This window comes from Rhinatrema bivittatum, chromosome 5 (assembly GCF_901001135.1).
Source record: "Rhinatrema bivittatum chromosome 5, aRhiBiv1.1, whole genome shotgun sequence".
In the NCBI taxonomy this organism is placed as follows: Eukaryota; Metazoa; Chordata; class Amphibia; order Gymnophiona; family Rhinatrematidae; genus Rhinatrema; species Rhinatrema bivittatum.
The window spans coordinates 81898890-81921628 of NC_042619.1; the positions used below are offsets into that span (position 1 = coordinate 81898890).

The 22739-nt window shown below is 42.3% G+C and overlaps 1 protein-coding gene and 1 long non-coding RNA gene across 4 annotated transcripts in view; one reads left to right on the plus strand and one right to left on the minus strand.

The window, feature by feature from the left end:
* Positions 1 to 22739, plus strand: part of LOC115092045 — a 298722-nt gene that overhangs the window by 147192 nt on the left and 128791 nt on the right. The window lies entirely within an intron of this gene.
* The window catches only part of CRYL1 (crystallin lambda 1), a 267609-nt gene that overhangs the window by 28974 nt on the left and 215896 nt on the right, over positions 1 to 22739 (minus strand). The window contains exon 6 of the mRNA XM_029602510.1: positions 4064 to 4169. Coding sequence (XP_029458370.1) covers positions 4064 to 4169 — 106 coding nt within the window. The remainder of the gene's footprint in view (positions 1 to 4063; positions 4170 to 22739) is intronic.

Sequence of the window (22739 nt, forward strand, 5' to 3'; positions counted from 1 at the left end):
TTTCCTCTTTTTTCATTTCCCCCACCCACCACCCTCAGATGACATGTCTGGGCAATGTATGTGCCCTTGCTGGCCAGGAGAGCTGCTGGAACAATTTCTTCAAGACTCAACCTCAATACTGCTGCTTGAGCAAGCTGGAAATGCTACAGTAGGAGTAGTTGCCTTCCCTCCTCTACATAGGATTGAGCATGTAGCCTTGATCCCAACTATTGCCACTGGACAGGAAACTCACATTTGAGTTTCCAGCGCTGTAGCCTGAGCCATGGGGCCTACCTATGCATGGACAGTGGTTAAAAGATTTTATCTTCAAAAAAGTCCATGAAATATTTAATGTAGACAAGCAGAAATTAATTTTACACTCATTTAAGAGTGACACATTAATAGCCATTTGCTTTCATGTCCATTAAAGCTCTAATTTCAATGAATAAGCTTATTTCATCAGGGAGCAGATGAAAGTTTGGTGATGAGAGCATTCACCAAGCCACAGCATTTTCTTCTCTCTCTCCTACCAGCCAAACCACAGTATTTTCTTCACCTCAAGTTCCCCATCCACCAAACCACAGCAGTTTTCTTTGGCTCAACCACTGCATTCCATTTTTCCCTCAGATGTTGTCTCTTGCATCACATCACACTACCCTCATGGGGTGAACAATAACTGCAAGGCTCCAAGTAAACTTAGACCCCAGTATTGCCTGCAGCAGTGAAGGAGACAGTATCTGAGGAAGTGGGGAAAGAGGAAAGGATAAGAGCAGGGGCAGATTGTAGAAAAATATCAGCCTGGGGGATTTTTTCAAAATAGGTTCACAGGTTATATGCCCGACACCCTTGAGCACTGTCTGTGCAGCACGTATTTCAACAGTTCCTAAAAGCATGCCAAGCCAAACCTTGAAAGGTCCATCATGTGGTCTGGAGCCAAAATATCTCTAATGTAAATTCCACACTTTCCTAAATAATTAAGAAGAGCAGCATACCCTAGACCAGAGATGAGCAAACTGAACTGGGGTCCCCCTTCCATCCATTCAACTGGCTGGCACACTAGCAGAATCCATCATAGAAACATAGAAATGACAGCAGAAAAGAATCAAATGGTCCTTCCAGTTTGCCCAGTAAGCTTATATAAGCTTATGGTAGTTTGTGCTGAGCTTTGTTGGTTACCCCATGCTTATATGTTTCCCAGACCATAAAAATCAGGGCCCTCGTTGATTGCTCTTTGAATCCAGTTCCCCATTACCCCTCCATGCTTATCAGTTTCCCACACTAGCCCTCTTTGATTGTTATTGAATCCAGTTCCTTGTTATGCCTTGCCGTTGAAGCAGAGAGCAATGTTTGAGTTGCATCAAAGTAACAGTCTTATTGGTTAAGGGTAGTAACCATTGCATCAGCAAGTTACCCCCATACTTGTTTCCCTCAGTTGCTGAAAGAATCCAATTCCTCTTTTCCCACTGCCATTGAAGCAGAGAGCAATGATGGAGTTGCATTAACCAAGGCTTATTGGCTGTACCATCAAGTTACTCCATGCACTCTTTTCTTCATTTCCATCCTTTAGACTTTAGGGTTCCTTTAGCCTCAGCTCAGTTACACATGCAGAACACAGACAGACGTTACCAAATACAAAATAAAGAGACCATAAAGTGTAAATGGAAACATGAAGACAAAACTGAACTGGAAACCACAACAAGCCAGTCTCTGATGCAGTACATCAATGGAAAAACAGAAATATCACCATTTCTCATAAAACAAACAATAAAATCAAGAAGTACAAAACATCAATCATAATAGAAAGTGCAGTTGCTCACATGTAAGAGGTGTTCTCATAGGTCAGCAGGATGTTAGTCCTTATACATGGGTGACAGCATCAGTTGGAGCCCGGCACGGAAAATGTCTGTCAAAGTTTCTAGAAACTTTGGCTGGTACACTGAGCATGCCCAGCATACCACTATCCCTGCATCCATGCGGGTATGTAGATACAATAACAAAGAACAAACCAGAAGAACCCAACTCTGCGGGGTGGCGGGCAGGTTTCATGAGGACTAAACTCTTGTTGTCCTTGGAGAACACTTGTTACAGGTAAGCAACTGTGCTTTCTCCTAGGACAAGCAGGATGGTAGTCCTCATACATGGAGGAATCCCTAGCTGCAGGCTGGACTTGACCCAGCGGAACCAACAGACACCAAACCAGGTACCAACGGGCACCTGGTTTGGTGTTTGATGTTGATCAACATTTCATGGGGATCAACATTTGATGGGGATCAACATTTCAAGATTAAAGAATCAGAGATAGAGGACTCGAAGAATACCCGGATGTTGCAACCTGATGACGTCGATGCGGACGTGATAGAGGTCTGCAGGATGCCCTGCTAGGGCCACCCTGAATAATGAAAAAAGAAAAAGAAGCGGTGATACTGATGGTAATAATAGGCAACAAGAGATGTGATGTAACCCTATCATCAAAGGATGAAAGTCTCTCGACATTCAATATTAATAATATTGCCCTGGTGATTGTGTGTATGAAAGAAGGAACACGCCGGACGTGAGGGGAGACTGCCCATGATGACGTAGTTTCCGGTCTTGGCTATAACAGGATCACTCTGGCCGGTATGCCATTTTAAATGCAGACGCGGCTCAATGGGGCTGCTGAGAAATTAAGATGCGTTAAATAAGCCAAGAAGAGATATACCGAAGATGGGAAATCGCAGTACCAAAGTTGGGAAGATCGTTTAAGAAACAGATACAGAAGGAAACCCCCTCAAGCAGAACTTTCTGTTCGAAACACGCGCTTGTCGGGGCGAGGGAGATCAACCAAGATTGGAGCAGATGAGTAGTGATTGTTCCTCTCGTATCTCTAAATTTGATGTTATAAAAGCGATGACTGAACGTGGTAAAAGCGATCATTGAACATTCTGACTAATTTTGGGAAGTTTTAATATAAAAAGCAAAATTCAAAAAAACGATGCTATAATTAAAGTAAGGTGGCCCCGTACCGTTTAGGAGTCTGTATGATGTTACAGACCCTTAGAGTGAGGGGCCTACATATATATATACTTGGCAAAAACCTGTTATATGAATTATTGACCAGTGGTACGATTGGTTTGAATTTAAAGGATTTTCCAAACACCAATAAAATATTTCAAAACAGCAGACACATCAAACACCCAAAAATTAAAACCAATAAAGATTAAAAAAATCACCTACTCTTAAATTAATTTATAAATAAAATGCCTCAGAACATTTTTTTTTATTTCAAAAGCCCTGAGATGGATGGGAATGAGGGATGTGCCCAGACTTTCTCCTCTCGCTCTCATATACACATACTTAACACATACACACAGTCTCACACACTCACAGACTCATACATACCCCGAATTACGCACACACACTATCACACATGCTTCCTGACATGCACAAAAACGCTGTCACGCACACACACACTATCATACATGCTCACTGATTGATACTTTCTCACATGCTGACAACACACTCAGTCTCACACACACTTTCACAGACGCTCATTGACTCAAATGCCCAGTCAAATGCACACTTTCCCACATGCTGACACACAAACACTCAGTCTCACACATTTCCTCACACACTATGGGGCAGATTTTCAAAAGGTTACACGCATGGCTGGCTGTTTCTAAAAGAACAACTGAAAGCTTCGTAGGAGGATCCTACGATAAGGCAAGTCAACATTCTGAGGACAAACATAGACAAGGGACCATCATAATTTAGCAGCTAACGCTCTCAATCTGAATCCTTAGTTTTACACATATCACAGCAGTTAAAAGAAAATTCAGCGACAGTGTGAGTCTGTGATAAAACATACACTCTTGGAAAAGCTTTCATCTCTATTTATTTTTATTTATTTTAATTTCCTTTAAGGGACTTAAAATATCCTTTAAATATTTTTACTACCATACATAGAAAATATATAAAGTTTCTAAATATATTTTACATCTTTTCTAAGGGACTGGAGATGGAATTACTTGAAAATAGTAAGGTCTGAATTGAATACAAATATTGTACCAAGGTTCAGTTTTAGCTAAAAAAAAAAAAAAATTCTTACCTTCGGCATTGAGGTGTGCAGTTTCAAAAGGGCCTAAAAAAGCATAGCGCATTCCAAGTCCCTCTGACATCACCACATCCAGATCAGTAGGTGATATCACCCCTGCCTAAAGTATAAATAAATATTGCATAGGTTAGGCACAGAAATATTTTCATATTAAATAACCAAGTCAATTCAGCAGTGGTTGTCCTGTTTGTCCACCTAGATGCACAGAAATAAAAGTAAGCAAAACCTTTTATTGGACTAAATACATTTCCTGACTAGCTTCTGAGAGCACTAGAGAGGAAAGGCGAATTTTTAATCTTCTGACATTTTGATCATGAGGATTTTCTCCTTTTTATATATATTTTATATAATATTTCAGTTAACAATGTATTGATATTTGGTAGTTTTATTTATTTATTTAAAAATGTATAGCCCACATATCTACAGGATGAGGTAGGTTATAACCATACATCCATAAAAATTCATAAAACAACAATACAAAATCAGTAGATAAATAATAAGAACAATGGACATAAAATAAAACATTAAATCTAATAAAACATAAATAATTAATATATTAATTTACATGTCATCCAGCAGGTAATCAATCAACAGATCCTGTGGGAAAATTTATTGTGAAGATATACTCTGCCTAGCATTAAGATAAAATTATATTACAATCTTCTTATTTAAAATACAGTGACAGCACATAGGAATATTAAATCAAATGTCTACCCAAATACCTGTTGAAATAAATAAGCCTTCAATACCTTCCTAAGTCTAATAATAGAAGTTTCGGCTTTGATCTCTTCAGGTAGCTTATTCCATAAACAATGCCCAGTCACATAAAACAATTGTCTCTCAATTCTGCAAGTCTCACCTGACAAACCAATGAGACTACCAGTAAATTTTGAGAAGTGGACCTTAGCACACCAACAGGGTGATAAATATTTTAAAAAGACCTAAAAAAAAATAGGGGTAAGTCTTGAATGACTTTAAAAAACTAACAAAATTATCATAAACTTTACCATCCAAATGATGGATAACCAATGTAAATGAGCAAATACAGGAATTATATGTTTTGAATACTCATACCTGAAACAATCCTTACTGCCACATTTTATATACGTTGAAGAGCTGTTAGTGCTGACAGTGACACACCGATATACAAACAATTGCAGTAGTCAACAGTGGAAATTACAAGTATATGCAAAACAGTTTTAAAATCGGATTCACTTAAAAATGGTTTAAGATGTCTAAGCAAATGAAAATTTAAAAAGCAGCTTCATACTATTTTTTTATTTATTTATTTTTAATTTTTATATACCGAAGTTCTTGTGGGAATTACAAATCACTCCGGTTTACAAAAAACGATGAACTGCCCAACAGCGGATGGGGGCTTTACATAGAACTGTAGAACATAAGGAACAATAAAACCGGATGTCAATTTAACATAGTAATAATAAATATAATATAATATAATATGTACATACAATTTAACTATTTAACGTAGTAGAGATGACCTGTCAAATCTACCATATAGATACAATAAGAGTAATATAGTGAACTTATGGATTCAAAAATTGATTGAGCAGTTGTGGAGTCCTGATAGTAGGAATTGGTGAGATGTCGATAATTTAGGGATACTATTATTTAGGAAGTCCTCTTGTCTAAGTATCATTGAGAATCTGGGAAGGCTTGTTGGAAAAGCCAGGTCTTCAGTCTTTTTTTGAACTCTTGATGACTGGGTTCTAGTCTTAGATCTGGGGGGAGAGCGTTCCACTGGTGGGGTCCAGCTGAAGATAATGCTCGTTTGCTCAATGCTGATTTTACTTGTGGGACATGCAGTGTTCCTTTGTATGCGCTTCTAATTGGTCTGGAAGATGTATGCGGTTGAAGTTGAGTGCTTAGCATGATAGGAGCCAGATTGTATATTGCTTTGTGTACTATTGTGAGTATCTTATAGAGTATCCTATATTTGATGGGAAGCCAATGTAAGTTACGAAGGATTGGGGTGATATGGTCTTTTTTGTTAGAACTTGTAAGGATTCTAGCAGCGGAATTCTGTACCATCTGTAATGGTTTGATGGTGTTGAAGGGTAGACCTAGCAGAAGGGAGTTGCAATAGTCGAGCTTTGATAGTATGATGGATTGCAGTACGAGCCTGAAGTCCGAGAAGTAGAGGAGGGGTTTAAGTTTTTTAAGGACTTGCAGTTTGTAAAAGCAGTCCTTAGTGGTAGTGTTTACGAACTTTTTTAGGTTTAGATGGTTGTCTAGCCAGGCTCCAAGGTCTCTGACGTCGGGTGAGAACTTGCTATTTGAGTTATGAGAGAGGTTTGATGAGATTGTAAGGGGATCCTGGGAGACAATGAGCATTTCGGTTTTATTGTCATTCAATATTAGGTTGAGGTTTGAGAGAATGTTTTTAATCGGCTGTAGGCATTCGTTCCAGTATGTGATGGTTTTTTCAAGGGATTCTGAGATCGGGAGAAGGATTTGTATGTCGTCTGCATAGAGGTAGTGTGTAAGCTTGAGGTTTGAGAGTAGGTGGCAGAGAGGGAGGAGGTAGATATTGAAGAGGGTGGGTGAAAGTGAGGAACCTTGTGGGACTCCTAGATCTGTGAGGACTGGATGCGATTCTTTGTTGTTTATTCTTAGAGCCAGATTTTAAAATGTACGCACGCGGCCTACATTTGTGCCCGCTACCCAGCGCGCACAAATTAACGCCCGATTTTATAACATGCACACGCAGCCACATGCATGTTATAAAATCAGGCTTCGGCATGTGCAAGGGGTGCACACTAGTACACCGTACGTGCAGCGAGCCCTTGGGGAGACCAGCTGGCTTTCCCCGTTCCCTCTGAGGCCGAAATCGGAGCGGCCTCGGAGGGAACTTTCCTTTCCCACCCCACCTTCCCCTCCTTTCCCCTACTTGTCCCGCCCCCCCCCCCCCCCGTACTTTTATTTCACAAGTTACGCCTGCCTAACTTGCACGCACCAGCGGACTTCCAGCACGCGATCCCCCGACCCAGGCCTTGCAGAGGCCTCTGGCCATGCCTCCGCCTCGCCCTGCCCCACCCCTGGACCGCCCATTTTTTCAAGCCCCGGGACTTACACGCGTTCCGGGGCTTTATGTGTGCCGCCGGATCTTTTGAAAATAGGCCTGGCATGCATAACCCCCCTATGCGCGTAAATCCTCCTGGATTTACGCACGTAGGGCTTTTAAAATCTGCCCCTTAACCTACAGCTTAAGTAATTACACCTAAGTTACGGGCTTGTCAACATCAATTCCATCAAACGTCAAAATGGAAGAGAACATATAGACCGAAATACAATTTCAGTCTTTTTAAATTCAGTAATAACTTCTTGTCAAAAGTCACTGAGAAACTTTAGCTATATGCTTTAGCAGTAGTATACTGGCTCCAAGCTCCATATATGTACTAGTGATTTATTTTATTTTATTTTATTTATTGTTTTTGTTATACCGAGTTTCATGATAGGCATCACATCAACCCGGTTTACAAATAACAAGGAGTGTAAAGCATAACGTAACGTAAAAAATAATATTTTCAATAAGAACCTTGAACTTTAAATACAGTGAATCAGAAAAAGGGAGAGGGAAAGTTACAAAAAACAAGGAAAATAAACTTGGGATGGAAGGGGAGAAATTGAACAGCACAATATTTACATTTCAGCCTATTGATACATTAGAATAGCAAGTGAAAAAATAAGACTATGAAACAGTACATAGGTAATCAAATGAATAAATATGACACAGTTGTGAATGGTAATAGTATGATAAATATTCAGCAGGAATTAGTGAGAGAGGGTTTGAGGTTGGTTGATTCGTGTTTACATTCCATTATTGCATACGAGATAGTGCTAGTGAGAGGAGGTTTTATTCAAGGCTTGGAAATGCTTTTTTGAAAAGCCAAGTTTTTAGTCTTTTCCTAAATGTTAAAGAGCATGGCTCTTGTCTCAAATCAGGTGGGATCGAGTTCCAGAGAGCTGGACCTGCTGATGAGAAGGCTCTGAGACTCAAGGATTTATGTTGTGATGTTATAGATTTTTAAAAAAGTGCACTCTGCCTCCATCAGCTGGAAGGGGACCAACCCAGTCATTCTGGACTGGTGTACCAGAAAACAATGGATTGGGATTTGTAATAATTTATGATAAACCCTAGCAACTCCAACACTCTGATAGTTTTGCTCATTGATTCTATGGCATCATCTCCTAGAGATATGCTCTTGATCAGTCAATCATCCAGTAGGGAAATATATGTCTATCCAATATGGGGTAGATTTTTAAAAAAAGCGCGATCGCGTACTTTTGTTCGCGCAGCAGGCGCAAACAAAAGTACACTGGATTTTATAAGATACGCGCATAGCCGCGCGTATCTTATAAAATCCTGGATCGGCGCGCGCAAGGCTGCCGATTTTGGGCAGCCTGCGCGCACCGAGCCGCGCAGCCTGCCTCCGTTCCCTCTGAGGCCGCTCCGAAATCGGAGCGGCCTCGGAGGGAACTTTCTTTTGCCCTCCCCTCACCTTCCCCTCCCTTTCCCTACCTAACCCACCCCCCTGGCCCTATCTAAACCCCCCCCTTACCTTTGTCCTTTGTTTTACGCCTGCTAGAAGCAGACGTAAATCTACACGAGCCAGCGGACTGCTGGCGCGCCGTCATCCGACCTGGGGGCTGGTCCAGAGGCCTGGACCACGTCCCCGGTCCCGCCCCCGAAATGCCACGTCCCGCCCCCGAAACGTCGCGTCATTCGGCCCCGCCCCCGACACGCCCCCTTAAAAAACCCCCGGGACTTACACGCATCCCGGGGCTCTGCGCGCGCTGGCGGCCTATGCAAAATAGGCGCGCCAGGGCCCTGCTTGTGTAAATCCGGGCGGATTTACGCGAGCAGGGTTTTTAAAATCCGCCCGTATGTGTATAATCAGCGCAACCTCTCCAAGACATTTTGTGAATACATGTGTTGCTAATACTAGGTCAATCGGACGTATGAGATTTAGTGTTTTCCTACTACAAATCTGAGATACTTCCCATGACCTGGAAATATTTCTATGTGGGTGTAGGCATCATTTAAATCCAGGAAGCATAGCCAATCCCCCTTTTCAAGAAGGGAATTAATATGCTCTGGGAAACCATCTTGAAATTTCCCTTTACCAGGAATTTGTTTGAGATGGAGTCCCCCTGTTTATTTTTTTAAATCAGGAGGTACTTGGAATAAAATCCCCATCTCCTTTCCCCTGGTGGAACAGGTTTTACCACATTGGTTTCTAAAAGGGAGGAGAGCTCTCCTGTAGTAGTTTCCAATGTTGAGAAACAAACCAAGAGCTTCTTGGAGGGCAATTTGGTAGTTTTTCCAATAGATGCAATCTGTATTCATTTCTGATTAAGAACATAAGATTCTGAGGTTATACTAGGCCAATGGTTTACATAAAATCTCAGCCTTCGCCCAAAGGAAGGCTTCTGGCACTGATACTGGGATTCTGTCTGTTTTCCAGGTTGCAATCAAAACCCCCATCCCTGGGTTTTGGCTGGGCTAGTGGGGCAGTGGTTTTGTGGCCCTCTGTTATTCTAGGATGAGGGACTACGACTTTTCTGATGACAGATGTGTCTCCTTGACACCCCACTTGAATATCTCCTACGGAGCAGCAGTGGAGAGCGTTTGAGGCAGAGCACAGTGGTCCTTAATTTGAGCCACTGCTTCCTTAGAATTCTCCCCGTAAGGATTCTCTTCACTGCAGGGCACGTCAGCATATTTGGGATGAGGTGTCACTCTGTGTCGGCTAAGCCAGTGTTTCATTATGACCGCTAGTTCTACAGTTCCTTTTTGTTGAAAGAGAAGTTCCAAACTGGCTCACCCATCATTAGTGATTAAACCCTGCCACCCATTTTTCTGAAGAATACTTGCATCATACATACAAATCTGGCACCTTCCATTTGCCTGAGGCCTAGGTTTATTAGTTCATTCCCAATCACAATCTCTAACTGGCACCACATTGGGATGGCTGTAAATAAAGAAAAAAAGGGGATGAACTCCTTAACCTAAACAGGAGTGCGCATACACCCATATTACATTATATGTCTCATCAAACAAGTAAGCACACCCTAGCAATAACATCTGACTACTGTTTAAGTGTTAGTGCTTTTGGCATTAGGCATTATTGGATTACTATTTCAATAAGCAAACTACCTTTGTCTAATCATCAAATGCCCTCAAGTGTGGCTCAGGACCTCTAATTCTCAGCAAGGCAACTACTTGGCAAAAAAGCCCACTGCCACAAACACAGTCATTGGCGTATTATATACTTATGCCATTGGCCATTTGGCTCTGATGTAATAAGATGTGAGGGAAAATGTGCGCTGAATTTCAGCTCAGATGTTTTTTCACTCAGGTGCTAAAAATGATTTAACACAATAAGCTAATAGTATGCCAACGCATCAGAAGTTAAAAGTGTGATAACCTGAATATAATATGTGCACAAAGCATGTTCTCTGTGCACAAAACATGATTTATGCACAAATCTTATTTTATGCTCATAAATCCTGAGTACAGAACCCCTGTACCACAAACTACAAATTCAGTCCCATAAAGTACCACTGGCCCCAGAAACCTTACTCCATCTCTAACCAGGAGTTACATTTTCAGCATTTAAAAAAAGATGAGTTAAACCTAAGAACATGCCATACTTGGTCAGACCAAGGGTCCATCAAGCCCAGCATCCTGTTTCCAACAGTGGCCAATCCAGGCCATAAGAACCTGGCAAGAACCCAAAAACTAAGTCTATCCCATGTTACTGTTGCTAGTAATAGCAGTGGCTATTTTCTAAGTCAACTTAATCAATAGCAGGTAATGGACTTCTCCTCCAAGAACTTATCCAATCCTTTTTTAAACACAGCTACACTAACTGCACTAAGCACATCCTCTGGCAACAAATTCCAGTGTTTAATTGTGCGTTGAGTGAAAAAGAACTTTCTCTGATTAGTTTTAAATGTGCCACATGCTAACTTCATGGAGTGCCCCCTAGTCTTTCTATTATCCGAAAGAGTAAATAACCGATTCACATCTACCCGTTCTAGACCTCTCATGATTTTAAACACCTCTATCATATCCCTCCTCAGCCGTCTCTTCTCCAAGCTGAAAAGTCCTAACCTCTTTAGTCTTTCCTCATAGGGGAGCTGTTCCATTCCCCTTATCATTTTGGTAGCCTACACACCTCTCTGCGCTGGGGAGTGATAGCTAATACCTTGGGATTTGAATGGAAGAGCACTAATTTGTGCAAATAGTTTTACTCCTGTTTATGTACACATTTTATGTGTGTTAAACTCCTTGTTAAGTTGGTAGGAAACTTGTACACACAAAAATCTGCACACAACCATGCGCTAACCTGCACACAGCCATGAACACTTTAATAGGGCCTTTGTTGCTTTTAAAATTTGTTTTCCACAGTGCATTTTAACAATCTTTACAATTAATGTTTGGCACTTGCTGTTTTATGTAAATTGTATTGTTTATATTGTATAAGATGATGTTGCACTGTCATTTAGTACAAATTATTTGATATAGGCAGTTTATAAATTTTTGAATGAATAAATTGAACTTTTTGAAACACAAAAGAGTAAACTGCCCTTGAGATGTTAAAATAAAATTAACATGTCACTCAAAATATGATTTAAAAAGTACTGTAGTCATGAACACATATATTTTATTTTTCTTTTAACTAGGATAGCATTTTGCAACTGAAGTTGTGTTTAAATCTTCACAGCTTAGACTTGTTGCAATAGGCATCTAACCTGTTTTCTGAGAACTAATAAATTCCAGCCATGTACTACTCAAGCTGTTATTGCTTTGGCTTCTCAGGAATAGAAACAAGGTCCACCAACAATCTCCAAAAGCAAAGCAATAGATCTATGGCTGAGGGACAAACTTTAGATGTGGCTGCCATCAGCAAACCTGTTTAGACAGAATCAAGAGGAGCAGTGCACACTAGGGATGTGAATCGTTTTTATAAAGAATTGAAATATCGTACGATATTTCTTAATTTGTTATATATTGGCTAAAATGTGATACGATCACTTTTTCCCCCGAATTTTCGTGAAAATTGTTTTTCGGGTTAGTGCGCGCTAACAGGAATTAGCGCGCACTAACAAAAAAACATTTATTTTTTGTTATTTTTTGTTACTTTTTGTTAGTGCATGCTAACGGGAGTTAGCGCGCACTAAGCCAAAATACGATTTTTTACTAAGGAAAATGAGATTTTCCTGCGGCCAGACGAACCCGAAAGCGCAAATGATCGGGCACCCGATGACATCCCTAGTACACACTGCCATTTTGAACTCTGGGTTCAATACCCAGATCTGGTGACACTTTCTACAGCCCCAGAATGGAGACAATCCTAGCCACTGCACAACAGCGACAGCTACCAGTGGGGTTAAGAGCACACACATATTGAACCCCAAAGGGAGCTGAGATGTATGATTCCCTATCACTGAAGCTGTGTTTAAATCTTCACAGTTAGACTTGTTGCAATAGGCATCTAACCTGTTTTCTGAGAACTAATAAATTCCAGCCATGTATTACTCAAGCCGTTATTGCTTTGGCTTCTCAGGAATAGAAACAAAGTCCACCAACAATCTCCAAAAGCAAAGCAATAGATCTATGGCTGAGGGACAAATTTTAGATGTGGCTGCCATCAGCAAATCTGTTTAGACAGAATCAAGAGGAGCAGGGCACACTGCCATTTTGAGGCAATCCTAGCCACTGCACAACAGCGACAGCTACCAGTGGGGTTAAGAGCACACACATATTGAACCCCAAAAGGAGCTGAGATTTATGATTCCCTATCAAGATCTGCAATGACCGAGGAAAAAACCCCTGGCAGCTATGAAGAAAAGCAAAACATATAGGATATCAACATGGGAGGAGCAGACTGGTGGGGAGCCCAAGTCCCACCGTCCTAAGAACAGTCAATGTTGGAGGAGGAGAACCAGCAGGTAGAAGTGAGTGAAGAGTGGGAAATGGGGAGGGTAGAAAGGTAGAGTGGAGGAATTGAAGCGGGGAAGGGGAAGTGTGAAGGGAGAGTGTCACATATCCACACACCAGCCTCCACCCAAGCTATATACATACCCAATCCCTATCCCCCTCAACTACACCTCCCTTTTCCCCCAGCCACACATCCCTTCCCCTGCCACCCCATCCCTACCGCCAATCCCTAGCCACCCCACCAACCACATATACTCATACACACTGCCACTCCTCCAACTTCATATGCTCACATACCTTGCTAACCTCCCTATCCACATACACCCATCCTACAACACACACACACATCTCAGCACCATACACACATTTTCACCCTGCCCCTCCTGATGCCAAGGCCTCTCTTCTCCACCCTCACTCTTGTTTTGTTTTGAATTTGTTGTAAGCTTTTGTATAGTTCTCTCTTTTATAGAATTAAATCAACCTAAAAATGCACCTAGAGGTATTGTTCACAATGTGAAAAACACTGACAAAACGCCTATTTCCAGGACCCTCCAAATACACCTAATTGTCTGAAGAATAAGCACTTATGTTTGCAATTTAGAAACATCAGAAGTCTTAATTATATCTTTTTACTTAGAAACAACTTTCAAAAAATAGTCTTTTGACACCAAGATTTATAAATATATATACAATTACTTAACTTGGTGTTAAGCAATTATTCTCAAAAGATGCCATTGTTAAAGGCAAAACTCTGACATAAGCCATGTTTCACTCCCTTAAGCTGCCTCAGGAGTTATAACATTCAAACATCTTTTTGATTCTTTCTGATATATTTCTTAAGTGTTTGCAATAAATTATGTTATCATATTTATAGTTGTTTTCCTTGCTGAATATATTTTCAATTGTCTGTTCAGGTTTACTTGTAAAGGACTATTATATCTCTGCAAAATGCCATATACTCTGAAACAGCTCTGTCAGACTGATACAGTAAGGAGCGGTAGGGAGAGCTGCGTTAGTGCCAGGCGCACCCGCAGTTGCCGCACGCACAGTCCAGCTCACCTACTGCTCGATACTATATGTAAATAGCTTGCAAATGCAAGCTGCGTCTAAGAAGCGTCCGTGAAGCGTTAGGCTCGCGCAACCCATTTTACTGTATAGAGCGCTATACAGTATCCTGGGTGCGCTGGCCTAACGCTTCACGGACACGCTGGTATCTGTCATTTCAAATGACATTTGAAATGACAGGTACCAGGAAGTGGACGGTTCTCCTATGCTCGGGATTGCCAGTCCTCTCTCCTCTCCTCCCGAAGCAAGTAACGAAAGCGGAAAAAACGAAAAAAAAAAAAAGTAGCAAGAGAGAGAGGACGGGCAATCCTACGCTCGGGATTGCCAGTCCTCTCTCCCCTCCTCCCGAAACAAGGTGTGAAAAGCAGCCTTGCTTTTCGGGAGGAGGGGAGAGAGGACGGGCAGTGAAAAGCAACGAAGCGACTTACTTTTTTTGCAGCCCCCCTCCGGAGTCGGATATCGGTGATGAGGGACCGCGGTTCCCCTGCCTCCAGCTGCCCGCAAAGATGGACGCATCGCACGGGCGAAAGCGGCCCCTGTGCGTGCAATTGGCCACTCAAGAAGTGACGTCACATGCCGTGACGCCAAACGTCGTGACGTCACACGTGACGTACAAGGTCAAAATCAACAAGGAAGAGTCCCTACCCGTCTTCTCTACTCTGGGAGTTCCCTAAGGCTCGTCACTATCCCCAACACTCTTCAATATTTACCTTCTCCCACTCTGCCATCTCCTCTCCAATCTGAATCTAATTTTCTATCTGTACGCAGACGACGTACAAATTCTCTTACCTATCACCGAATCTTTAAACAAAACCCTCGAGTTCTGGGACACCTGCCTCAAGTCCATAAACAACCTGCTATCAAGCCTCAACTTGATCCTGAACACTAAAAAGACGGAATATCTTCTCATCTCTCACGACGGCAATTGCACTCTGCCCAACACCTATCCTGCAAACCATCCTGCAACCCTTCCCACTTTCTCCGCCCAAGTCAGAAATTTGGGAGTCCTCATGGATAAACAACTCAACTTCAAAACCTTCATCAACAACACATCCAAGGACTGCTTTTTCAAACTCCAAGTTTTAAAACGGCTGAGACCCCTCCTCCACTTTCACGACTTCCGGACAGTACTTCAGGCAATCATCTTCTCAAAAATAGACTATTGCAACTCTCTTCTGATCGGCCTCCCTGCAAATTCTATCAAGCCATTACAGATGGTGCAAAATGCCGCAGCCAGAATTCTAACCAGATCCAAAAAATGGGACATCACATCACTCCCATCCTGAGGAATCTTCATTGCCTCCCTATCAACTACAGAATCCTGTTCAAAACTCTAACCGTCACCCATAAAGCAATATTCAACATCACACCTTTGGAACTCAAGATCCCTTTTAGACTTCACTTACCTTCCAGGCCGGTAAGATCAGCATACAAAGACACACTCCAGGTTCCCTTTCTAAAAACAACCTTAGGAATGAGAGCCCTTTCAGCCTCTGGGCCAAAACACTGGAACTCTCTTCCTCCAGACCTTCGGCTTGAACATTGCCCGGTCACTTTTAAGAAAAGACTCAAAACCTGGTTGTTCAATCAGGCCTTCCCCGATTCAGACCAGGAGCAGCACTTCTGACTCTTCCTATCATTTAGACCGCTCTAGCCTAAAAATTTCAGGCCCAGATTTAGTTCCATTACTATCTAACATATCCCTTTAGCCAATAAAATCTAAGTAGTCCAGAGTTAGCTTTATTCATAGTTTCTGCTGTACTCATAGTATCCTATTATGTTGTAGAGTGACACACAGACCGCATCTCATATTTTTAGAGGTACACACTGATATTTTCCCTTAATTCCTCGATCCTAGTATTATGCAATCCTCTGTCGTCTTAAATCCCGAGTAGTCTGTTCTTAGTTCAAGATTTGAGCCTCTGCTATCACGGGTTTATTTATTCGCTCCCTTCTAGACATTGTTTTTGAGGCATGTTATTCTACTTCGTTTCCATTTGCTCGTTTCTGAAGCATTGTTACTGTTCATTGTAATCCGAACTGTTATTGTTCAATGTAATTGCTCTCTTCTGAAGCACTGTTACTGTTCAATGTAAACCGAACTGATTTGTAACCTCTTACAAGAATTTCGGTATATAAAACTGTTAAATAAATAAATAAATAAATAAATAAATAAATAAATCTTGAGCGGCCTGAGCGTAGGATTGCCCGTCCTCTCTCCCCTCTCTCTCTCTTGCAACTTTTTTTTTTTTTCGCTTTTTCGCTTTTTTCCGCTTTCGTTGCTTCGGGAGGAGGGGAGAGGACTGGGGCTGCCCCGGAGACCAGCACCCATGGATGCGGCCAGGGCAGGTGAGCGGGGGCTGGGGGAAAGTTTGCCGCCTACCCTTACCACTGCCTCTAACACAGGGGTAAGGGTAGGCGGTAAGGTAGCAGGTTAAATGCGCGGCAAAACGGCAGGGTAAAAAAGCGATAGTTGGGGCACGCGTTACTGTATGGGAGGGAATAGCTAATTCGATCGTTTACATGTAATATACATGCCGCGGGCGGAAGGAGTTACCCGGTGATTTAAGGACGCAGTAAGAGTAGGTTAAAGGGGATAGTGTATCGCGGGTTGGACTAACGCGGCCGAAAAGTGGGTAGAAAGCGGGTTAGGAGCCGGGTAACCGCGGCCGCACTTTACTGTATTGACCTGTTAGTGAATAAAACATGGCTCATGAAGGAGTTTTATCTTTAACCATGGCATCTTTTGAGAATACTTATTTAGTATTAAGTTAAGAAAACTGTATACTGTGGTCCCTTGGGAACAGCCCATGCTTGGGAATTTGACAGGGTACAGAGTGAATAGACCCAGGTGTCTCTTCACAAAACTTTTATTTTATATATATATTGACTGTTAAGCATGAAGAAAAAGGGATATTGCCTAAAGTTAGGGTTTATATATATATAAACTTTTATTTTATAAATATATATAAACAGGTACATCAGACCTGTTTACCTCAGCAGTCCAACAATGTAACTCACAGCAAAACCAAGTGTATATAGTCTTAACATATCCTGAGCTTCTCATCCCACTCCTGACACCCCCCCCCCCCCTGGTTTTCTCCTGAGCCCTTCTTCTTACTCCCCTGCTAAGGGAAATTCTTTGGGACCAGGATTACATCTTTGGTTGTGTCTTAAGGTGGACTGGGCCAGATACCTGGAGCCAGATCCTTAAAATATTCTGGGGCTGTCTCACATTATTCAGTGAATCTTTGTAATTGGTTTCTAAATAAAAAGGCACTAATAGGGGATCTTCCTTTAAGAACAAGGGTGAGATGGAACAACAGTAGGCCAAATTAAAAGGAGTTATACAAAGGCAACAAATCTATAAGTTAGAAATTAAACAAGAATAAGAGGAAAAAGAAACTGATCTGGTTCTCAAAGGAGATGACTGGAAAAACATAAAGACAAAAAGAACAGTGTTCAAGAAGTATAAAGAATCTCAAAAAGAAGAACACAGGGAAGAATACCTGGAGAAACTGAGGGAGATGACGAAAGAAATCAAGAAAGCAAAAAGTCAAGAGGAGGAAAGGATTGCCAGAGAGGTAAAGCGAGGTGACAAAACCTTTTTCAGATATATCAGAAAAAGAAGGGAGGCCTGAAAAGGTATAGTGAAACTGAAAGGAGACAAGCAGCAATGTGTAGAGAGAGACTAAGAAATGGCAGAAATATTAAACAGATGCTTCAGTTCCATGTTCACTAAAGAAGACCCTGGAGGAGAACCATTGTTGGTTGACAAGACCGTGGATGGAGATGGGGGTAGACAAAATTCTGTTTACAGAAGAAAATGTATAGGAAGAGCTAGGTAAATTGAAAGTGGACAAGAACTTGGGGCCAGATGAGGTACATCCCAGGATATTGTCAGAGCTCAGAGATGGGTTGGCGAGTCCTCTGAAAGACCTGTTCAATAGATCCCTGGAAACAGGAGTGATGCCACGAGACTGGAGAAGAGCGGTTGTGGTCCCACTTCACAAGAGTGGGAGCAGAGGAGGCTGGAAACTGCAGGCTGGTTAGACTCAGCTTAGTGGTGGGAAAACTAATGGCAATGCTACTGAAGGAAAGTATAGAGAACTATCTTCAATGGGTAAGTAGCTGGACCTAAGGCAGCATGGATTCACCAGGGGAAGGTCCTGTCAGATTAACCTAATGAAAATTTTGATTTGGTGACTAGAAAATTGCATCAAGAAAGAGCGCTCAATGTGATCTACTTGGATTTCAGCAAAGCCTTTGATACAATCCCGTATAGGAGGCTTGTGAATAAAATGAGAAGCTTGGGATTGAGCGCAAAGGTGGTGGCGTACATTACAAACTGGTTGACTGACACGAGACAATGTGTAATTGTAAATGGAACTTACTCTGAAGAGAGATCTGTTTTAAGTGGAGAGCCCCAGGGACCGGTGTTGGGACCAGTTCTGTTTAATATCTTTGTGAGTGACACTGTAGAAGGGATAGAAAGTAAAGTTTGTCTATTTACGGATGATACTAAGACCTGCCACAGAGTGGACATGCTTGATGGAGTAGAGAGAATGAAAAGTGATTTAAGAAAGCTTGAAGAGTGGTCGAAGACTTGGCAGCTGGGATTCAATGCCAAGACGTGCAGTCATGCATCTGGGATGCAGTAATCCAAAAAAGCTGTATATGATGGGGTGGAAGACTGATGTGCACAGACTAAGAGAGGGATCTTGGGGGTGATAGCTTCTGGCGATCTGAAGATGGTGAAATAATGTGACATACTCCACCATCCACTCTATCAACTCTGGCGTGGTAGGTGTAGCTCTACAACCATATAAGCTGCAGAAATCATTAAGATCTCAAAACAAAGGATTACTAGCTGTGACATCATTACAGAACACCCACCTAACTAAAATAAGAGACCGTGTGTTCTCAATATCATGACCAAAATTATGGAACTCTCTGCCTGAATCTCTACGACTGACTCCAAACACAAAGAAATTCAAACATGACCTAAAAACATAGTTATTTCAAAATGCCTATAACCTAACTTAAAATCATCTGAACTCAGAGCATGCACCCTCAAGGATGTCATTTAAAATATATGTTTCTGACCTCTTCCAGTCAATGTACATTTTGATCTATGATATGTACGTCATTTTGTAAATTTTAAATAAATTTTGTAAATCATTGTGATCTTTTATTTGGAATGTTGATATATAAAATAGCTAAATAAATAAATAACTAGTAAGAAAAAGAAGGTGATGATGCCCCTGTACAGATCCTTGGTGAAGCCTCATCTGGAGTGTTCGGTTCTGGAACCCATATCTCAAAAAGGAGAGAGACAGGATGGAGGTGGTCCAGAAAAGGGCGACCTAAATGGTGTGGGATTAGAGTTAGAAGACTTATGAGAAGAGGCTGATGGATCTAAATATGTATACCTTGGACGACAGGAGATGCAGGGGAGAAATTATATTTTTGGAATTTTTGGAAATTTTTGGAAAGTCTACCATTTTACGGGTTAATATACTATGTTAAAGTTACTATCTTTTCTTCTTCTTGCTCCTAGTTGTACAACTCCTTGTTTTATTGTAACTGCATCTATAGTATGTTTAGTACATATTATCTCGTTCTCTGTTACGGTTATCACCCCATTGTTTATTGTAAACCGGCTTGATGTGACATTTTCACGAATGCCGGTATAGAAAAAAATCTAAATAAATAAATAAATACATAAAATATAGACCTTCAGATACCTGAAAGGTTTTAATGATGCATGAACTTCGAACCTTTTCTGTTGTAAAGAAATCAGTAGAACTAGGGATCATGAAATGAAACTCCAGGGGAGTCGACTCAGAATCAACTTCAGGAAGTATTTCATCACGAAGAGGATGGTGGATAGGGATGTGAATCGTTTTTTGACGATTTAAAATATCGTCCGATATATTTTAAATCGTCAAAAATCGTTAGAGGCGATATTTAATAGGAATTCCCCCGATTTATCGTCAAAAATCGTAAATCGGGGGAAGGGGGAGGGGAAGGGGAGGGCGGGAAAACCGGCACACTAAAACATCCCTAAAACCCACCCCGACCCTTTAAAATAAATCCCCCACCCTCCCGAACCCCCCCAAAATGTCTTAAATTACCTGGGGTCCAGTAGGGGGGGACCCGTTGTGATCTTCCACTCTCGGGCGTTGGGCACGTTGATAGAAAATGGCACCGGCGCTACCTTTGCCCTGTCATATGACAGGGCAAAGGTAGCGCCGGCGCCATTTTGGTTCCTGTTTAAGCAAAAATGCTTAAAATGGCGCCGGCCATATTGCCGTACAGCAAAATGGTGCCGGCTGTACGGCAACACGATTCGAGTGCAGGAGGTCGTTCCCGGACCCCCGCTGGACTTTTGGCAAGTCTTGTGGGGGTCAGGAGGCCCCCCCAAGCTGGCCAAAGGTCCCTGGGGGTCCAGCGGGGGTCCGGGAGCAATCTCCTACGCTCGTGACGTCGGGGAACAGGAACCAAAATGGCGCCGGCGCTACCTATGCCCTGTCATATGACAGGGCAAAGGTAGCACCGGCGCCATTTTCTATCAACTCGCCCGACGCCCGAGAGTGGAAGATCACAACGGGACCCCCCCCCCCCCAACTGGACCCCAGGTAATTTAAGACATTTTGGGGGGGTTCGGGAGGGTGGGGGATTTATTTTAAAGGGTCGGGGTGGGTTTTAGGGATGTTTTAGTGTGCCGGTTTTCCCGCCCTCCCCCGATTTACGATTTACACGATATTTAAAAACACAAAACCGCGACGATCCGATTCCCTCCCCCCCAGCCAAAATTGATCGTTAAGACGATCGATCACACGATACACATCTCTAATGGTGGATACCTGGAATGCCCTTCCGGTGGAGGTGGTGAAGACAAAAACAGCTAAACAATTCAAAGGGCATGGGATAAATACTGTGGAGCCTTAAAGGCTAGAGGATGGAAATGAAGAAAAGAAAGCATGGGGATAACTTCCTGGTGTGGCGGTTACTACCCTTCACAGAAGGTATGGGGATTACAGCCCTTAACCAATAAGCCTTGCTGCAACTGCAACAGTGTGCTGTGCTTCAACGCCAGGAGGAAAAAAGGGAATTGGATTCAGACAACAACCGACAAGGGCCCCAACTTTTACAGTCTACAGAACTGATAAGCATGGGGGTAACTTGCATGGAGTGGTAGTTACTACTCTTAACGTAAGGCATGGGATTACTACCCTTAACTAATAAGCCTTGATTCCTTTGACACAACTGCAACATCACTCTATGCTTTGACAGCGGGGGGTGGGAGGTGGGGTGGAAAGAGAGATTGGATTCAGACAACAACCAACACGGATCCTGACTTTTACGGCCTGAGGTACTGATACACAGACATAAGAGAAAATGAACAGGACTGCTTCTCCAGCCAAATCCATCAGTAAATCAAGTCAAGCAGAACTGTCTGAATTTTCAAGAAGGACCATCACCCAGTTAAAAGAAGCATGGGGGTAATCTACATAGCATGGCAGATACTACCATAAGAAGCTTGCTGGGCAGATTAGATGGACCATTTTGGTCCTTTTCTGCTGTCATTAAAATGTTATTATGTTAAAAGCAACTTACAGGGGTAAGTGCTATTTAAAATATGTGTGTAAAACCTCCACATGTATATTTTTAAAACTGAAAATAAAAATATATGTATACAGCAGATCAGCACCACTTAGTCGAGTAAGTTCCGACTAATCTGGCTAAGTAAGAAAGCCAGATAAGCAAAACTTCTCAGGCTATCTTGTTTAGGTCTAGATTCACTAAGTCACTATATTGTATCATGGGAGGAGCCCAATATTGTGGGGGGGGGGGCATCCCATGATATTTTGCCCTTCCTCGACAACATATTGTGGTAGTATCACCTGCGAGACAAAAGAATGTGGCTAAGGCCTAGTGAAAGTGCAATGGCGGTCCTCAACTCATAGGCCCTGCAGGCCTTGGCTCAAAAAAAAGTCACTGGGGTCTTAAAAGCCCACCCCCATACCAGGGTTGTCATTCAAGGCATCTCCGCAAATTCAAAGTTAAAAAATAGATGAGATATGGCATTAAAAGATGACCCTCACCTGGCCTACCCCTCCTTAATGACTCAACCCCTCCCAAAAGAGTGTGCACTCCACCCCTACCCCCCCCCCCCTTTCCATGTAAACAACAGGCCAGCAGTGGGCCCCCCATTCACTTCCCAACACTTTAAAATAATATTGGTGGCCTAATGGCCCCTCACACCCCATTACCTTAAAATCTGTATTGGTATCCAGGGTTAGGGCCCAGGGTGCCCCCTACCCCAAGCCTTGTCAGCACCATTTTCCAAAATGGGGCAAGGCCTGGCCAGTACCAATCACCTGACAGAGGCAAGGTCTTGAGACTAGATAAAGGCCACATGACCTGGTCCTTGCCCCATCACATGATAGAGGTAAGGCTTGGTTGGTGCCATTTTGGAAAATGGTGCCAACCGGACCCATGGCTAGGGGCACGCCGGACCCTAACCTGAACATCAATGAAGATTTTAAAGTAATGAGGTATGGGAGGCGGTTTCAAAGGTCCATGGTGGGGGCCACTAGGCTACCAATGTTGTTTTTAAAGAGTTGG